The sequence below is a fragment of the Pecten maximus genome, chromosome 15 (genome assembly GCF_902652985.1).
Source record: "Pecten maximus chromosome 15, xPecMax1.1, whole genome shotgun sequence".
Taxonomy (NCBI): domain Eukaryota; kingdom Metazoa; phylum Mollusca; class Bivalvia; order Pectinida; family Pectinidae; genus Pecten; species Pecten maximus.
The window spans coordinates 28,669,932-28,688,037 of NC_047029.1; the positions used below are offsets into that span (position 1 = coordinate 28,669,932).

The 18,106-nt window shown below is 36.5% G+C and overlaps 1 protein-coding gene across 3 annotated transcripts in view; it reads left to right on the plus strand.

The window, feature by feature from the left end:
• Positions 1-2,998: 2,998 nt before the first annotated feature.
• Positions 2,999-18,106, plus strand: part of LOC117343091 (golgin subfamily A member 4-like) — a 51,607-nt gene continuing 36,499 nt past the window's right edge. For all 3 annotated transcript variants that reach the window (XM_033905383.1, XM_033905382.1, XM_033905384.1), the window contains exons 1-10: positions 2,999-3,148; positions 4,555-4,725; positions 5,343-5,609; positions 5,993-6,040; positions 7,040-7,195; positions 7,950-8,105; positions 9,816-9,956; positions 12,649-12,883; positions 13,977-14,155; positions 14,652-14,771. In XM_033905383.1, coding sequence (XP_033761274.1) covers positions 3,068-3,148; positions 4,555-4,725; positions 5,343-5,609; positions 5,993-6,040; positions 7,040-7,195; positions 7,950-8,105; positions 9,816-9,956; positions 12,649-12,883; positions 13,977-14,155; positions 14,652-14,771 — 1,554 coding nt within the window. In that variant the 5' untranslated portion in view covers positions 2,999-3,067. The remainder of the gene's footprint in view (positions 3,149-4,554; positions 4,726-5,342; positions 5,610-5,992; positions 6,041-7,039; positions 7,196-7,949; positions 8,106-9,815; positions 9,957-12,648; positions 12,884-13,976; positions 14,156-14,651; positions 14,772-18,106) is intronic.

An 18,106-nucleotide genomic window follows, 5' to 3' on the forward strand; every position in this document is an offset into this window, starting at 1 on the left:
AAGCACTATAATAGAAGCACGCGTGTTTCCATATATAAAATTAATAAAATGTCATATGTGCAGCCCCTCAATAAATATTATTAAAGGAAACAAATATTAGCCATGTAGACACTATTTTGAAAGAGCTACATACTTCAAGCTCAATACGCTCTGGCATGTCAAATCCATTAGCCTCAACTCTGTTAATTAGTGCCGATGCATTAATATACAGCGCCCAACAGTATCATTGATATACCAGTGTAGATTTGTTGAATTTAAATTAATTGTATTCCACAAACAATACACAAAAGGATTGGACGCAAGCTATCACAACAGTGCAATGTCCTCTCCATAATACAATTATATAAATGCAAAAAATAACAATTTCCTAATGATAATCAGCATGTGATTATTCTAATATAGTATCTGAAACAGAGCAGACAAAAAGAATATGTAACAGAAAAAAAAGAACGGTGAAGAGAGAGAATCAAGGATACTTGTAGATGTAATGAGAATGGACTGTGAAATTGACGGGCAGGCAGATGGTGTAATCGACATGAGGACTGGTTTTGACCATCTCATACCGGTGAGTTACAACGCGACCGGGAAAAAAAAAATTGACATAGAAAAGTCTAGTACGGTGGCTGATATATACAATGTGCCATTTCGTTATTTTGCGTCGAAATAACAATAATTAAAGTCATTTCGCCCCCTAAACATTTGTTTCTCTCTCGCAGCCCCGGAACAACATAACGAAGCATATAATGTCATACGAGATAACGAAATAAATGACATCGCTATTTAGCGACCCGGAATATTTCGCCTATAGCCTTTATCGAAAGTTTGCTCCGTTATACAATACACATTATACACAATGAAGAAAAACGAGGAGAATGTGCTAGTTTAAAATATATATTTTAAGGATATGTGCAGTAATTGTCTGTGGAGGCACATTATTTCCTGTTGTATCATGAAAATCTTCATATCTTCTTCACTTTAACGTTGTTACGTAGCATATGCAGTGCAGTCACGGATATGTTATGTACGATCATCTGGAATCCGACAATGCAAAGTGAAGACAATGTCAATCATCAAGAAAAACAATAAGAATTTCAGCCGATATACATATAGATGTAATACATAGTTTATGTTAGAAGGTGTTTACATGTTTAGTTTTTTTTTTGAAAAAAAGGGGGAGGGGGGTTATAATCTACAGTTTATATGTATTTGGATTATGGCCTACTACAATGTATTTGCCTAGTTTGTAGCATATTTTGCAGACGCGTTGTGCCATTCTTTTAAATTAAAAAAAAACACCAAAAAAAACCACCAAAAAACCCCCAAAAAAACCTTACAAATCTGAAAATGTAGTAGGTAGTCTATACATATACTATATCTTCGCTAACCAAGGTTAGCGTGGAGTAACCGTTGGTTAGCGTGGAGTAACCGTTGGTTAGCGAAGATGTACATATACCTGTAATTCATAGACTGTAATGTGGTGAGCGAGTCGGGTGATTATAGCTGCGCTTTTCTATAATGCTTTAATTTACCTGCATCCATATGTCTTAATATTGTTTTATGTAAATTACGAAAAGCTAGTGATTTAAATTATGATAAATGTATGTAATGGATCATTTGGTTGATGATGGTTCTTGTACATGTGGTGCTAATATTGAAAATGCAATTCACTTCTTCTTCCAATGTCCACTTTACTTGAATATAACCTTCTAGGATATGTCAATCTTCAAGTTCTATTATACGCCTATGGTGTCAATGACTTGCTAACTGATTTAAATATAATCATACTCTCCAACACTAGTTCTTATCTGAAACAAGAAATATCTTTAAAAAAGATAAACGGCATAGTTTTAATGCTGGTGGTTACTGTATATAATCAGAGACATATATACAGATGTATATATGTCTCTGATATAATGTAAAACCAGAGACAATCAACGAACAAAAGCGTTTTAGCACGAGTAACAAAATTATATCAGCTTGAATCATTTTTGGAATATGATTTTATTAATGTATCATTTAAAAAGATAATCTACTTATTCAGCATGCATTCAGATTCAATCTTATCTTTGTTTTGTTTTTAACTGCATACCTGTATTTTGCATTTACCGCTACATTGACCAATCACATATTTCATCTTGACCAGTAACGCCACCTGTCGCGTCATATCCGTGGCCAAAAGAAAATTATACGGCTATGCCGAAAAAGGTAAACGCTTTAAAAATTATAAGTAATAATTGTGTCTATATATACTCATTTGTTTATATAAAAGTTCTAATAATTGAAAATACAGCATGAATACATATAGTAGTATGAGAGTGAGTGAGAATGTGTTTTCTTTGTTTATATCAGAGACTCTGTTTATATATAATTTATTAGGCTTATATCAATGATTAACTTCTAATATTTTCCTACTACATACTAATTTTGTAATACTCATATCAGAGACATATATAGATATATGTCTCTGCTCATATGTTCATTAAACTGGAAATCTATAGGAAAGGACTAATCAGAGACTTGTATATCACAAGTGTGATATACAAGTCTCTAGACTAATGTAGACTGAGCCTGTTGTCCAATCCCTTTTGCCAACACCAAATCTTTAAGATATTCTATGTAAAAAAAACCAAAAACATGTTATTATACTTGTTGTGTTGTATTAGGCCCTATGTCTCTGGTGTTGACAATAAAATATTTTGAAATTGAAATCCATATGTCTTGACACGTGTTTCTGATTCCTTTTTGTATAATCGATATGTTGTTATACACCGTTAGATAAAAATTGAAAAACAAAATACAATTTAAACTAAAACTATGCCTATGTAGTTATAACCAGAGACGTAACTGTCCCGTGATATACGGTATGTATACGCCTCTATTATAACCAGATATAACCGATTCTCGGAGCCGTGACAGTGGTCGATCCTTTCAAAATTCCCGGGAACGTGTCATTTTTCAAACATCTCAAAGACCAAGATTAGCAAACGTGTCCGACGTGAACATGCGCATGACAGAAGAAATGAAAGCCGACGGAGTGATGTAGAGTTCTAACCAAAACACTGCAGCTATGTTCAAGAAATTACGAACAAAGATCGAGCAAGGGGTTGCTCAGAGCCCCCTGAAAGGTGCCCTTAGCTCTGCATCAAAGGTAACAATTGATTCGTGTTGTATCGATCTCGGTGGCACAACAGGTGTTCGATTGTTGACAGTTGACATCCCCCCGGCCCATACAACTTTCACTATCGATGCTTGATCTTGTTTTGTCTTCGTGTCCTGCGTAATACCATTGTTGTATTTATCCTTACATGAAATTGTTAACTTGTTCGAATGCAAAGATACTTGGTAATATGTGTCGTCATTTGGCTAATTGGCTAGCTACTTTCTTACATCTGGCATGCTTGCTGGTTTATTAGGCATGACGTTAACGTTACTGTAACTTAGTGTAGTGTAGGTAAAATGGAGAAAAAAAAACGAAACAACTTCGATATAGAGAATCAAAGTTCTACGTTACTCAGCGATCTTAGCTAAGCCTCGATCTTTTTCATTTACGAATTTTTGTTGAGTACATCTCTCTATTAACTTGAGGTTCTGACATGGCTTGTTGATGGCAGTTTTATATTATAACATTAACGTATATATACTCTCAAATATAATATGCCAATGTAAAAAAAAACCTACTACACATACGCGCACATTATCAATATCTGCTCGTCAGAATGAATAGCCAAGTGCTTTTACTATAGGCCTGAGCATGTATGTAATAAGTTTTGTTGCCTCCACTAAGGATCTTGGATCTTCATAATCAGATGCTATCAGAATGAGCTAATAAGATTCTAACAAAGTTTGTCTAATGAATGTAGAATTAGTTTTATTACCAGTAATACCAGGGTGACAAACATATTATATGATCCCCTCCAGGAAAGTCCCAATGGAAACAGAAATGTTTGTGAAAGTTGAGACTGATTGCTTTTTTCACATCAGTATTTCCATTTTCCAGTTTCCTAATATTTATATGTTAAGGGGCTGCAGTGGCCGAGTGGTTAAGGTGTCCAGACACTTTATCACTAGACCTCCATCTCTGGGTTGCAAGTTCGAAACCTACGTGGGGAAATGCCAAGTACTGACCGTAGGCCGGCTTTTTTTTCTCCGGGTATACATACTCCACCTCCAAAACCTGGCACTTCTTAAATTACCCTGGCTGTTAATAGAACCTTAAACAAAACAAACCAAAGTCCTTATATATAGGTGCCAAGAAACAGAGGCAATTGTTTTATCAATGTTTATACCTTCAGTGAATTTTTTACTCATGAATTTGATTCGTGAACTCATGCTTTTCCATTGTGGCTCACTAATATTGAGTGCTCACTAAATCTGTTAGTAATTGGACTCCTCATAATTGGAAATGGTGTTCTGAACTGAATTGAAAAAATACTGGGTACTACAAAAAATTCTGATCTTTATTAGCCTCAGGAGATGTACTGTGTGCGTAACTATTTTGTATCTAACACAATAATAGGTAATTAGAATATTGTCTTTACACAATTTCCCTTGCAGGAGGACATATCGCAGAGTCCACAGCCTATTGCGGAGAGCACACCAAAAAAAGAAAATTTAAATAACTCCCACCAGGTGGTACCAGACAATGTGGGGGCCACACCCGGTAACGTTGCTGTCGGACAATTGGTTGACATTCCATTACAGGACACTCCTGATAACTCCACAGATGTAGGTCTAAATAATGTGTCCAGCCAAATACTACATCAATCATAATTAAAAGATTTACATATTGTGATTTTTATGCCACCACCATTTTATTTTGTTATTTTTTTTTCAAACTGTAATTTGGTAGCTTTATAGGTAATTATATAATGATTTGATATGCTATTCAAGTTCAGATTCGGTAATGGTCAATTTATTTGTCCAGTGATAGGTCATAACTGTAAGAATTTTAATTAAGCATTTAATTTAAAACAGTTCATGATCACTGTAGGACCAATATTGGAGAGCCTTGACGAACTCAAGTAGGAATTACAAAAAAAAACAAAAAAAAACACAAATATTATACCAAAATTGTTGAATCTTTTGATCAAGGGAGCAGTGTAAATGATGTATGGGGTACAACATTTCAACTCTAGTACGTCTAGTTTGCTGTATCAGATTTTGATTCTAAAAAATATCAAAAATAAAACACAGGTTTTTCACACTTGTCAAAAGCATTGATCTGTGATTTTACTTGAAAAACAGATTTGCTGGTAATTCTGAATTTATTGATCACACTCTTTATCTAGTGAATTTCCTGTTACTATCTGTCAATAATTGAAGGTCTGTCTCTTTCATTTTAGTTCACATCAGCCCTATCCTCACTTCCGGGGAATGACGACACACCCAGAATGTCACGATCACGTACCTCATCGATAAGTTCTGTAACTAGTGATAGTTCTTTTTTCAACACGAGTATCGCATCTCAGCACTATTACCAGATGCCTTCAGACATCGAGAGCGAGGTTGAGGAAACATCAAACCTGGACGGGTACTCGAAGGAAGACTTGTACATGATTGTCCGCAAGTTTGAACGGCGGTCTGTCAGATATAAAAGCAAATTTATGGAGGTGAGTTTCACTAACTCTGTCATGAGGGACTTTAAGCTGAAGTTAATAAATAAAAAATTTCGTTAAGATGCCATCATATGAATTAAAAAAAGATTGTTCTTTTGTGTATACTGAGAGGAATCATAATGCTGTAAAAACCTATATCTTGTTTAAATGTATGTTTATTTGTCAACTTTTCAGCTCATTGTGTACAAGCTTCTGACTGTAGGCTTCATGATAAAAATACAATGGGAAGTAGTTTATAATCTTATTTGTCATATAAATTGGTAAGTGAGAGTTTGAAATTCTAAGTTATCTAAATTGGTAATAAATATACAAATGTAGCTATTTGTCACATTAGCAGAATGAAAAGTTCACTTATTTGGGAACTATTTTTTTTACAGCTTGCCAATATATACAAAGACTTGACTCAGGAAAAAGACAAGATTAAGGTGAGTAATACAACATAAAGAGGTCAATTATCAACAGATGGTTGCTGACATTTTTATAAGTAGAATTTTTAGGAGTTTCTGCAGTTTGCCCCATTTCTTCTGAAAAAAGAATTGAGGGATACACAGGGATAACTCTGGAGGGGGCCATGGGGCCATTGGCCCCATATTTTCCAAAATGGCCTGCCAAAATTTTCGAATTCCTTGAATTTTCTATTTTTTGGCCCATCACATTTCTGAGATCTGTCAAAATGACCCATTTTCTTTTGGTCCAGGGTGAACCCTGGATTCATGTGCAAGCACGGATCCTAGGGTATTAGTAAAAATTCCTGTATCAAGGTTACTGATATGTACATATTTAGCCATCAAATTACAGTTAAAGTGCTAGAAAGTTTAATTGAATTGAATAGAAAAAATATTAACTCACATGATCATTTCTTATTAGCAATTAGGGATATTGGTTCATTTGGTTAATATATGTTTTATAAAGATGAATCGTTTTCCCCTCAAATCTTTAATAAGTCCTATTGTTTATTTCAATTCTACTTAATTGTCAATTGATCTGAAATCAATGACTGAACACTTTTCTTTCGTGGACAGTTCTATATTTTATGCAGTAAACACGATTATTGTGTGATGTACGATCTGTAGCAATGATTGCACCTATAATGAACTAGCAAAAAACATTATTCAGGTTAGGAAATAACCTAGATCTGTGAGTTGTCATCAGCCAATCAAAATACAGGATTCCTGACAGTAGCTGACGACTCATTGATTGGAAACACTTCGCTTTGTCGTAAAATTGTATCTCCTTCAAACAATTATGATTCTTAATTGATTTTCAACTAATTTTTTCCTAGTTTACATCTGTTTTAACATGCGCTTAGTGTACCCTCGACATCAAGCATTTGAACATGTAGAGCTTTATTTGATAGGAAACTCTGTTTCTGAAAATGTAATTGATTTAAAGTCATGTAGTTGTTACTATTATTCATTTTTCAGAATACTTTGACACAAACTCAAGATCGGGCATTCCGAAGAATCTCAGAATTGAAGGAGCAGATTCAATTAGATGTGATGGCCAAACGTGATTTAGAGGAAAATTACAGGCTGATGTTAGAAGAAAAAGATGAACACATGAAAGTCTTCCAAACTCAGGTTTGGTTTGGTTTAGTACGATTTAACATCCTATCAGTAGCTAAGGTCAATTGAGGACAGCCTCCCCAGTATGGGAGATGCATGTATGTAATGTATGTGTATGTTTTAGGAGGCTGTGATGTTTATGTTTGTCTCCTTGTTATGGCATGGGTCTAATGCCAAATTTATAGTGCTACCTCACTGAATAGGCCCAGCAGGACACCCCACCCAGTTAAAGTATACTGGCAACTGGTGAACCAGTTATCACACTCCCAAAAATGCTGAGACAAAGCTGAACTAGCAAATACTATTTTTATAGACTCAGCATGTCACGGCCAGGGACAAAACCCAAAACCAAAGCTTGGTAGTGGCAAGGGCGATATTAGGAAGAATAAAGTTGTTAGTAAGAAGAGAAAAAATAAGATCCCAAATTAAGTCACCTCTTATGATAATGCAAAAGGGCAGCAGGTACAATTCATTATGCCCTACCTGTAGGGCAGTTCAAACTTGTGTATGCTGATGTCTATTCGATTACTGTTAACATATTTACTTTGGTGCACTCAAATATTAGTGCAAATCCAAATTAAAACGGATTAGCACAGTGATCAATATTATCATGAATGGGGTGTAAAAGTCCACTACCTCACCATCCAAGGCTACCAAATTTTCAGCTTGGGCTATTAAAAATTACAGCCATGTTTGTGTGGGGCAACTAGAAAAAAAACCTGTCATAAACATGGTGTTAAATTTTCTTGTGGAAATGTTTTTTTTCTAGGTACGTCTACTGAAAGAGGGTAAGGAGTTGTCACCCGAGTTGTTGAAGAAGCTGGAACCTAAAGAAAAGCCAAAATCCATGCCTAACAGTAACACTCCAACGCCTGTGGACGGTGGGAAAGGGGAAGACGGTGATGTCAAAACACTTACAGAAAAGGTCAGTAAGAAGATAATTTATTTAGGGGCCAGGGTATTAAATGTTCTGTATGACCAAGGCTTTTATTCAATTATGGACATCCCAACACTTTGACTTGTTGGACTCTAGTTGTTCATTTATGAAATAAGGGTAGACTTATAGCAAGTGATCTTACTTGGTTTCAGGCCATTTTGTTAAAAACAAATGCATTAGTGGTCTGTCACTATCTAGGGGGCATAACTCTTGTAGAATGAATACTCTGTTGCAAATCAAGATGAGTTTTCAGAGGTTGAAGGTCAGTTGTTTTGAACACACAAATGCAATTTTGTCTTTTTTTTTCATTGACTGAATTCTTCCCATAGATGGTAAGAAATGGAATCAAATAGCAGTTCCAGAAAATATTGGACATCAGAAATGTACACTTGTGTCTATACGACTCCTTGCCTTTTTAATTAATGTAAATTATTACGAAATACATTTTTGTATGAGTAGCATTTCTCCGTAGGATCTGAGAAATAAGATGTATTACTTGTGTAGCCCTGGTTTTTCCTAGACTTGGTTATAACTAGAACATGTATGTATTAGGCCCTATAAATCAGTAAAGCCCTGGTCTGTCCTAGACTTAGTTATAACTAGAACATGTATGTATTAGGCCCTATCAGTCAGTGTAGCCCTGGTTTGTCCTAAACTTGGTTATAACTAGAACATGTATGTATTAGGCCCTATCAGTCAGTATAGCCCTGGTCTGTCCTAGACTTGGTTATAACTAGAACATGTATGTATTAGGCCCTATCAATCAGTATAGCCCTGGTTTGTCCTAGACTTGGTTATAACTAGAACATGTATGTATTAGGCCCTATCAATCAGTATAGCCCTGGTTTGTCCTAGACTTGGTTATAACTAGAACATGTATGTATTAGGCCCTATCAATCAGTATAGCCCTGGTCTGTCCTAGACTTGGTTATAACTAGAACATGTATGTATTAGGCCCTATCAGTCAGTATAGCCCTGGTTTGTCCTAGACTTTGTTATAACTAGAACATGTATGTATTAGGCCCTATCAATCAGTATAGCCCTGGACTGTCCTAGACTTGGTTATAACTAGAACATGTATATATAAGGCCCTATCAATCAGTGTAGCCCTGGTCTGTCCTAGACTTGGTTATAACTAGAACATGTATGTATTAGGCCCTATCAATCAGTATAGCCCTGGTCTGTCCTAGACTTGGTTATAACTAGAACATGTATGTATTAGGCCCTATCAATCAGTATAGCCCTGGTCTGTCCTGGACTTGGTTATAACTAGAACATGTATATATTATCCCCTATCAATCAGTATAGCCATAGTCTGTCCTAGACTTGGTTATAACTAGAACATGTATATATTAGGCCCTATCAATCAGTGTAGCCCTGGTCTGTCCTAGACTTGGTTATAACTAGAACATGTATGTATTAGGCCCTATCAGTCAGTATAGCCCTGGTCTGTCCTAGACTTGGTTATAACTACAACATGTATGTATTAGGCCCTATCGATCAGTATAGCCCTGGTCTGTCCTAGACTTGGTTATAACTAGAACATGTATGTATTAGGCCCTATCTATCGATCAGTCAGTGTAGCCCTGGTTCTCTTGGATGTTATTATTCACATTCCTCAAGCCTGAGCAATAAAATTTCTGATTAATCATCCTGATGAGTTATTGATGAACAGTTAAATGTTGTTTGTTACACCAGGTGAAGAGACTCGAGGGACTGCTGAATCGCTGTAAGGAAACCATTAAGGCCAATAAAGAGAAAGCTGTGCAGTTAGCAGCGGAAAAGGAACATCTCCAGAAACAGGTGGAGGAAAAAAACAGGGAGACGGAAAAACTCAAGGTTTGTATAAGATCAAGTAACATCGTAAGCTGTCTGAAAGAGGCTCCTTGGATGAAGTCCAACAATATTTGCAAAAAGGAATGACCTTGACCCATATTCAAGGTCACAGGGGTCATATTTGTTAAGACACTCAAACAAATTCTTTGTTTAACAGAAATGTCTAGAATCGAGATATTTGGGTGATAGGTTCCTGGGATGACACCTAACAAAATTTGTGAAAGGAAATTACCCAATATTCCAAGGTCACAGGAGTCAAAACCATATTCAGTGTCACCAGGATCAAAATTGTTAAAATACCTTAGCCAAACTGAGTAGAATCAAGATATTTTGAAGATGCCTTGAACTAGTAACATTATAGTCATGATACACTGCCAGATCAATGTAAGGTTATTCCCTGAAATAATTTGAATAAATTTATTGTCCATTTGTCTTCCATCCACACTGAACATTGTAATTTTTAGCTCACCTGCCCGAAGGGCAAGTGAGCTTATGCCGTGGTGCGTCGTCCGTCCGTCCGGCCGTCTGTCCGTCCGGCCGTCCGACGTCAACTTTTTCATTTAAACAACTTCTTCTCAATAACCAAGAGGCCCAGGGACTTTATATTGGGCCTGTAGCATGCTGGGGTGAAGGGCTACCAAGTTTGTTCAAATGAATGACCTTGACCTTCATTCAAAGTCACAGGGGTCAAATAGGTTATAATCTTCAAACGACTTCTTCTCAATAACGAAGAGGCCCAGGAACTTGATATTGGGCCTGTAGCATGCTGGGGTGAAGGGCTACCAAGTTTGTTCAAAGAAATCCCCTTGACCTTCATTCAAGGTCACATGGGTCAAATAGGCTATAATCTGAAAACGACTTCTTCTCAATAACCAAGAGGCCCAGGGACTTGATATTGGGCCTGTAGCATGCTTGGCTAAAGGGCTACCAAGTTTGTTCAAATAAATGACCTTGACCTTCATTCAAGGTCACATGGGTCAAATAGGCTATAATCTTCAAACGACTTCTTCTCAATAACCAAGAGGCCCAGGGATGTGATATTGGGCCTGTAGCATGCTGGGGTGAAGCGCTACCAAGTTTGCTCAAATAAATGACCTTGACCTTCATTCAAGGTCACAGGGGTCAAATAGGCTATAATCTTCAAACGACTTCTTCTCAATAACCAAGAGGCCCAGGGACTTGATATTGGGCCTGTAGCATGCTTGGCTAAAGGGCTACCAAGTTTGTTCAAATAAATGACCTTGACCTTCATTCAAGGTCACATGGGTCAAATAGGCTATAATCTGAAAACGACTTCTTCTCAATAACCAAGAGGCCCAGGGATGTGATATTGGGCCTGTAGCATGCTGGGGTGAAGCGCTACCAAGTTTGTTCAAAGAAATCACCCTGACCTTCATTCAAGGTCACATGGGTCAAATAGGCTATAATCTTAAAACGACTTCTTCTCAATAACCAAGAGGCCCAGGGATTTGATATTGGGTCTGTAGCATGCTGTGGTGAAGGGCTACCAAGTTTGTTCAAATAAATGATCTTGACCTTTATTCAAGGTCACATGGGTCAAATAGGCTATAATGTTCAAGCAACTTCTTCTCAATAACCAAGTGGCCCAGGTACTTTATGTTGAGCCTTTAGTATGTTGGGGTGAAGGGCTATCAAGTTTGTTAAAATAAATGACCTTGACCTTCATTCAAGGTCACATGGGTCAAATAGACTATAATCCTCAAACGACTTCTTCTCAATAGCAAAGAGGCCCAGGGACTTGATATTTAGCCTGTAGCATGCTGGGGTGAAGGGCTACCAAGTTTGTTCAAATAAATGACCTTGACCTTCATTCAAGGTCACATGGTCAAATAGGCTATAATCTTCAAACGACTTCTTCTCAATAACCAAGAGGCCTGGGGACTCAATATTGGGTCTGTAGCATGCTTGTATGAAGGGCTATCAAGTTTGTTCAAATAAATGACCTTGACTTTCATTCAAGGTCATATGGGTCAAATAGGTTATAATCTTCAAACGACTTCTTCTCAATAACCAAGAGGCCCAGAGACTTGATATTGGGCCTGTAGCATGCTTGGTTGAAGGGCTACAAAGTTTGTTCAAATAAATGACCTTGACCTTCATTCAAGGTCACATGGGTCAAATAGGCTATAATCTGAAAACGACTTCTTCTCAATAACCAAGAGGCCCAGGGACTTGATATTTGACCTGTAGCATGCTGGGATGAAGGGCTACCAAGTTTGTTAAAATGAATGACCTTGACCTTCATTCAAGGTCACATGGGTCGAATCGGCTAATATCTTCAAACAACTTCTTCTCAAACACCAAGAGGCTCAGGCACTTGAGGTTGGGCCTGTCTGTAGCATGCTGGGGTGTAGGGCTACCAAGTGTGTTCAAATGAATGACATTGATCTACATTCAAGGTCACAGGGGTGAAATATTTTTAAATCTTGTGATAGCCAAAAGTCACCAAGACCCGATATTGGGCCAATAATATGCATTGAATAAATTGGTTATCAGCATAGTATCTGTAGAAATGACCTCGATCAACTACAAATTTGCTGTAGAACCAGGTGAGCGATATAGGCCCATTGGGCCTCTTGTTTAGTCAGTATACATTCTATCCAGTTGATAAAACTACTGTAGGAAGTGACTTATAGATCAAACTGTTATTGGGAAGTTTTGATTGAATTTACAGACATCTGCAAATCCTGAAGCCATTGCCAAACTGCAGAACCAGATGAAGGAGGCACGAAAAGTCATAGAACAGTTGGAGACTGACCGCGAGCTCGCCATCGCAGAGGTCAAGAAACAAGTTCACGAGGAGCTTGAGCTAAAAGATCAAGAATTGACAGACATACGCAACCAGTGTCAAGTGCTACAAGTAGAAAACAAGGGGCTTGTGGAAAAAACTGAGAAACTTGAAAAACAAGGTGATTAATTCTTCAGTATTAGTTCTTAGGGGCTACTCCTGGTCAGTAAAATATATAATGTACTCTTGAACAAAGGGATTTATCATTAATCATTTGTTTTGGTAATCCCTGTTTTACAAACTTGTTCTATTGGGTAGATATGTTACTGAAATGACCCTAAGGTAATCCGGATTCCGTTTGTTGGGTGATTATTAGTTAGTTATTGGTTTACTGCCTACATGGCTCCACTTATTGCTAGGTTTCGTCTGACCTACTATAGTTATTGTTTTGCTGGCGTCACTATTATTTTGAATTATCATTAGAATGAAGCCAATTAGAGTTAAGAATATTGTTCCTTGATCAATACCTGAGATACATGTGTCAATACATATCTGATTAATGTAATTGCTGTGTTCAAAGAAAGCAACATGTAGATACAGGATATAAAAAAGTGACTTGTCAATCAATTTAGTGACATTTTGCTTAAGTTTGCCATACTCTGCATGTCAAGTCATAATTCATTTGGATTGTGACACAGTTCAGAATATATAGATAACATTTAAAATCATTTATTTATATATTGGGTGATTGCACCTTCTCATCAAGATTTTGATGTTTCAGTTCACCCTTTCTTTGCGTTTTGTTTGGTGATTCATAGGTATCAGTTAAGGCCATTAGCATCACTGATGGGTCCTAGAAGGACGGAACAGCTGTATGAATTAGTATGTCCTTAGCATCACTGATGGGTCCTAGAAGGACGGAACAGCTGTATGAATTAGTATGTCCTTAGCATCACTGATGGGTCCTAGAAGGACGGAACAGCTGTATGAATTAGTATGTCCTTAGCATCACTGATGGGTCCTAGAAGGACGGAACAGCTGTATGAATTAGTATGTCCTTAGCATCACTGATGGGTCCTAGAAGGACGGAACAGCTGTATGAATTAGTATGTCCTTAGCATCACTGATGAGTCCTAGAAGGACGGAACAGCTGTATGAATTAGTATGATGCAGTTGAAGACAATTTGGATCAGCTGTATCTAACATGTAATTTGTATTATCTTGTGGTTCTTTTGTACAATCCTTTTAACACCTGAACTTAATTTTATGTCCAGTGCAAGACAATCTTGAAAAGTCAAGGGAGATAATTAAAAAGCTAAAAGAAGAGAAAAGGAAGGTTTCTGTAGAGATGGAAGAGCGAGTACAACAGACTGAGAAAGCTGTGGAGGATGAGAAAGAGAATCTCATACAGGAACTGTCCCGGGCCAAGGTTGCAGCAGTCACATGTCTACAGGTACAAATGCTACCATATATATAAATATAAATATAAAATGTCAGGTTATGTATTATGCTTGCTGACAATGTTTTAGTTAAAAGTATTTTGTTGTCTTTTTATAACCCCCCAACCCCCCCCCCCCCCCCCCCTCCCCCTCACCCCACAAACACATTCAAAGTGAAGAAAAGAGGGGTATATAGTAATTACTGTGTGTGGTTAGCTATATACAAGTTATCTCATGAACCCCTCGGCAGATTAAGTACATATTCACACCATCTCATCACACCATCTACATCTGATTAAATTGTGTGTCATTGTTATACATCGCAGCTGACCACACGTCTTAACAGATTTATTTTAATGAGGCACAGTGGTCTAGATGTGGGTTGCAGGACTACATGACTGAAGGGTTGCTAGTTTAAGTCTGGGCATGGCTATTGTGTTGCATCCTTGAACAAGATACTTTACTCAGATTAATTGATTTTACCTAAAAGAGGTGATTTTATGTTTTTAGGAAGAGACAGAAAAGAAAGTCACTGCATCTGTGGAGAGTGTTAGACAGGAGAGGGATGAGTACTGGCATAAACAGATGGAGGAGCAGACTCGTCTCCACCAGGAAGTCCTAACGGCCAAGGTAATAATACAACCTCCTACATTACTGTCAAACCAACGGCCAAGGTAATAATACAACCTCCTACATTACTGTTAAACCAAGGTAATAATACAACCTCCTACATTACTGTTAAACCAAGGTAATAATACAACCTCCTACATTACTGTTAAACCAAGGTAATAATACAACCTCCTACATTACTGTCAAACTAACAGCCAAGGTAATAATACACCTCCTACATTACTGTTAAACCAAGGTAATAATACAACCTCCTACATTACTGTTAAACTAACGGCCAAGGTAATAATACAACCTCCTACATTACTGTCAAACCAACGGCCAAGGTAATAATACAACCTCCTACATTACTGTTAAACCAAGGTAATAATACAACCTCCTACATTACTGTTAAACCAAGGTAATAATACAACCTCCTACATTACTGTTAAACCAAGGTAATAATACAACCTCCTACATCACTGTTAAACCAAGGTAATAATACAACCTCCTACATTACTGTTAAACCAAGGTAATAATACAACCTCCTACATTACTGTTAAACTAACGGCCAAGGTAATAATACACCTCCTACATCACTGTTAAACCAAGGTAATAATACAACCTCCTACATTACTGTCAAACCAACGGCCAAGGTAATAATACAACCTCCTACATTACTGTTAAACCAAGGTAATAATACAACCTCCTACATTACTGTTAAACCAGGTAATAATACACCTCCTACATTACTGTTAAACCAACGGCCAAGGTAATAATACAACCTCCTACATTACTGTTAAACCAGGTAATAATACACCTCCTACATTACTGTTAAACCAAGGTAATAATACACCTCCTACATTACTGTTAAACCAAGGTAATAATACAACCTCCTACATTACTGTTAAACCAAGGTAATAATACACCTCCTACATTACTGTTAAACCAAGGTAATAATACAACCTCCTACATTACTGTTAAACCAAGGTAATAATACAACCTCCTACATTACTGTTAAACCAAGGTAATAATACACCTCCTACATTACTGTTAAACCAAGGTAATAATACAACCTCCTACATTACTGTTAAACCAAGGTAATAATACAACCTCCTACATTACTGTTAAACCAAGGTAATAATACAACCTCCTACATTACTGTTAAACCAAGGTAATAATACACCTCCTACATTACTGTTAAACCAAGGTAATAATACAACCTCCTACATTACTGTTAAACCAAGATAATAATACAACCTCCTACATTACTGGTAAACCAAGGTAATAATACAACCTCCTACATTACTGTTAAACCAAGGTAATAATACAACCTCCTACATTACTGTTAAACCAACGGCCAAGGTAATAATACAACCTCCTACATTACTGTTAAACCAAGGTAATAATACAACCTCCTACATTACTGTTAAACCAAGGTAATAATACAACCTCCTACATTACTGTTAAACCAAGGTAATAATACAACCTCCTACATTACTGTTAAACCAAGGTAATAATACAACCTCCTACATTACTGTTAAACCAAGGTAATAATACAACCTCCTACATTACTGTTAAACCAAGGTAATAATACAACCTCCTACATTACTGTTAAACCAAGGTAATAATACAACCTCCTACATTACTGTTAAACCAAGGTAATAATACAACCTCCTACATTACTGTTTAAACCAAGGTAATAATACAACCTCCTACATTACTGTTAAACCAAGGTAATAATACAACCTCCTACATTACTGTTAAACCAAGGTAATAATACAACCTCCTACATTACTGTTAAACCAAGGTAATAATACAACCTCCTACATTACTGTTAAACCAAGGTAATAATACAACCTCCTACATTACTGTTAAACCAAGGTAATATACACCTCCTACATTACTGTTAAACCAAGGTAATAATACAACCTCCTACATTACTGTTAAACCAAGGTAATAATACAACCTCCTACATTACTGTTAAACCAAGGTAATAATACAACCTCCTACATTACTGTTAAACCAAGGTAATAATACAACCTCCTACATTACTGTTAAACCAAGGTAATAATACAACCTCCTACATTACTGTTAAACTAAGGTAATAATACAACCTCCTACATTACTGTTAAACCAAGGTAATAATACAACCTCCTACATTACTGTTAAACTAAGGTAATAATACAACCTCCTACATTACTGTTAAACCAAGGTAATAATACAACCTCTACATTACTGTTAAACTAAGGTAATAATACAACCTCCTACATTACTGTTAAACCAAGGTAATAATACAACCTCCTACATTACTGTTAAACCAAGGTAATAATACAACCTCCTACATTACTGTTAAACCAAGGTAATAATACAACCTCCTACATTACTGTTAAACCAAGGTAATAATACAACCTCCTACATTACTGTTAAACCAAGGTAATAATTACACCTCCTACATTACTGTTAAACCAAGGTAATAATACAACCTCCTACATTACTGTTAAACTAACGGCCAAGGTAATAATACAACCTCCTACATTACTGTTAAACCAAGGTAATAATACAACCTCCTACATTACTGTTAAACCAAGGTAATAATACAACCTCCTACATTACTGTTAAACCAAGGTAATAATACACCTCCTACATTACTGTTAAACCAAGGTAATGATACAACCTCCTACATTACTGTTAAACCAAGGTAATAATACAACCTCCTACATTACTGTTAAACCAAGGTAATAATACAACCTCCTACATTACTGTTAAACCAAGGTAATAATATAACCTCCTACATTACTGTTAAACCAAGGTAATAATACACCTCCTACATTACTGTTAAACCAACGGCCAAGGTAATAATACAACCTCCTACATTACTGTTAAACCAAGGTAATAATACACCTCCTACATTACTGTTAAACCAAGGTAATAATACAACCTCCTACATTACTGTTAAACTAACGGCCAAGGTAATAATACATCTCCTACATTACTGTTAAACCAAGGTAATAATACAACCTCCTACATTACTGTTAAACTAACGGCCAAGGTAATAATACAACCTCCTACATTACTGTTAAACCAAGGTAATAATACACCTCCTACATTACTGTTAAACCAAGGTAATAATACAACCTCCTACATTACTGTTAAACTAACGGCCAAGGTAATAATACAACCTCCTACATTACTGTTAAACCAAGGTAATAATACACCTCCTACATTACTGTTAAACCAAGGTAATAATACAACCTCCTACATTACTGTTAAACCAAGGTAATAATACAACCTCCTACATTACTGTTAAACCAAGGTAATAATACAACCTCCTACATTACTGTTAAACCAAGGTAATA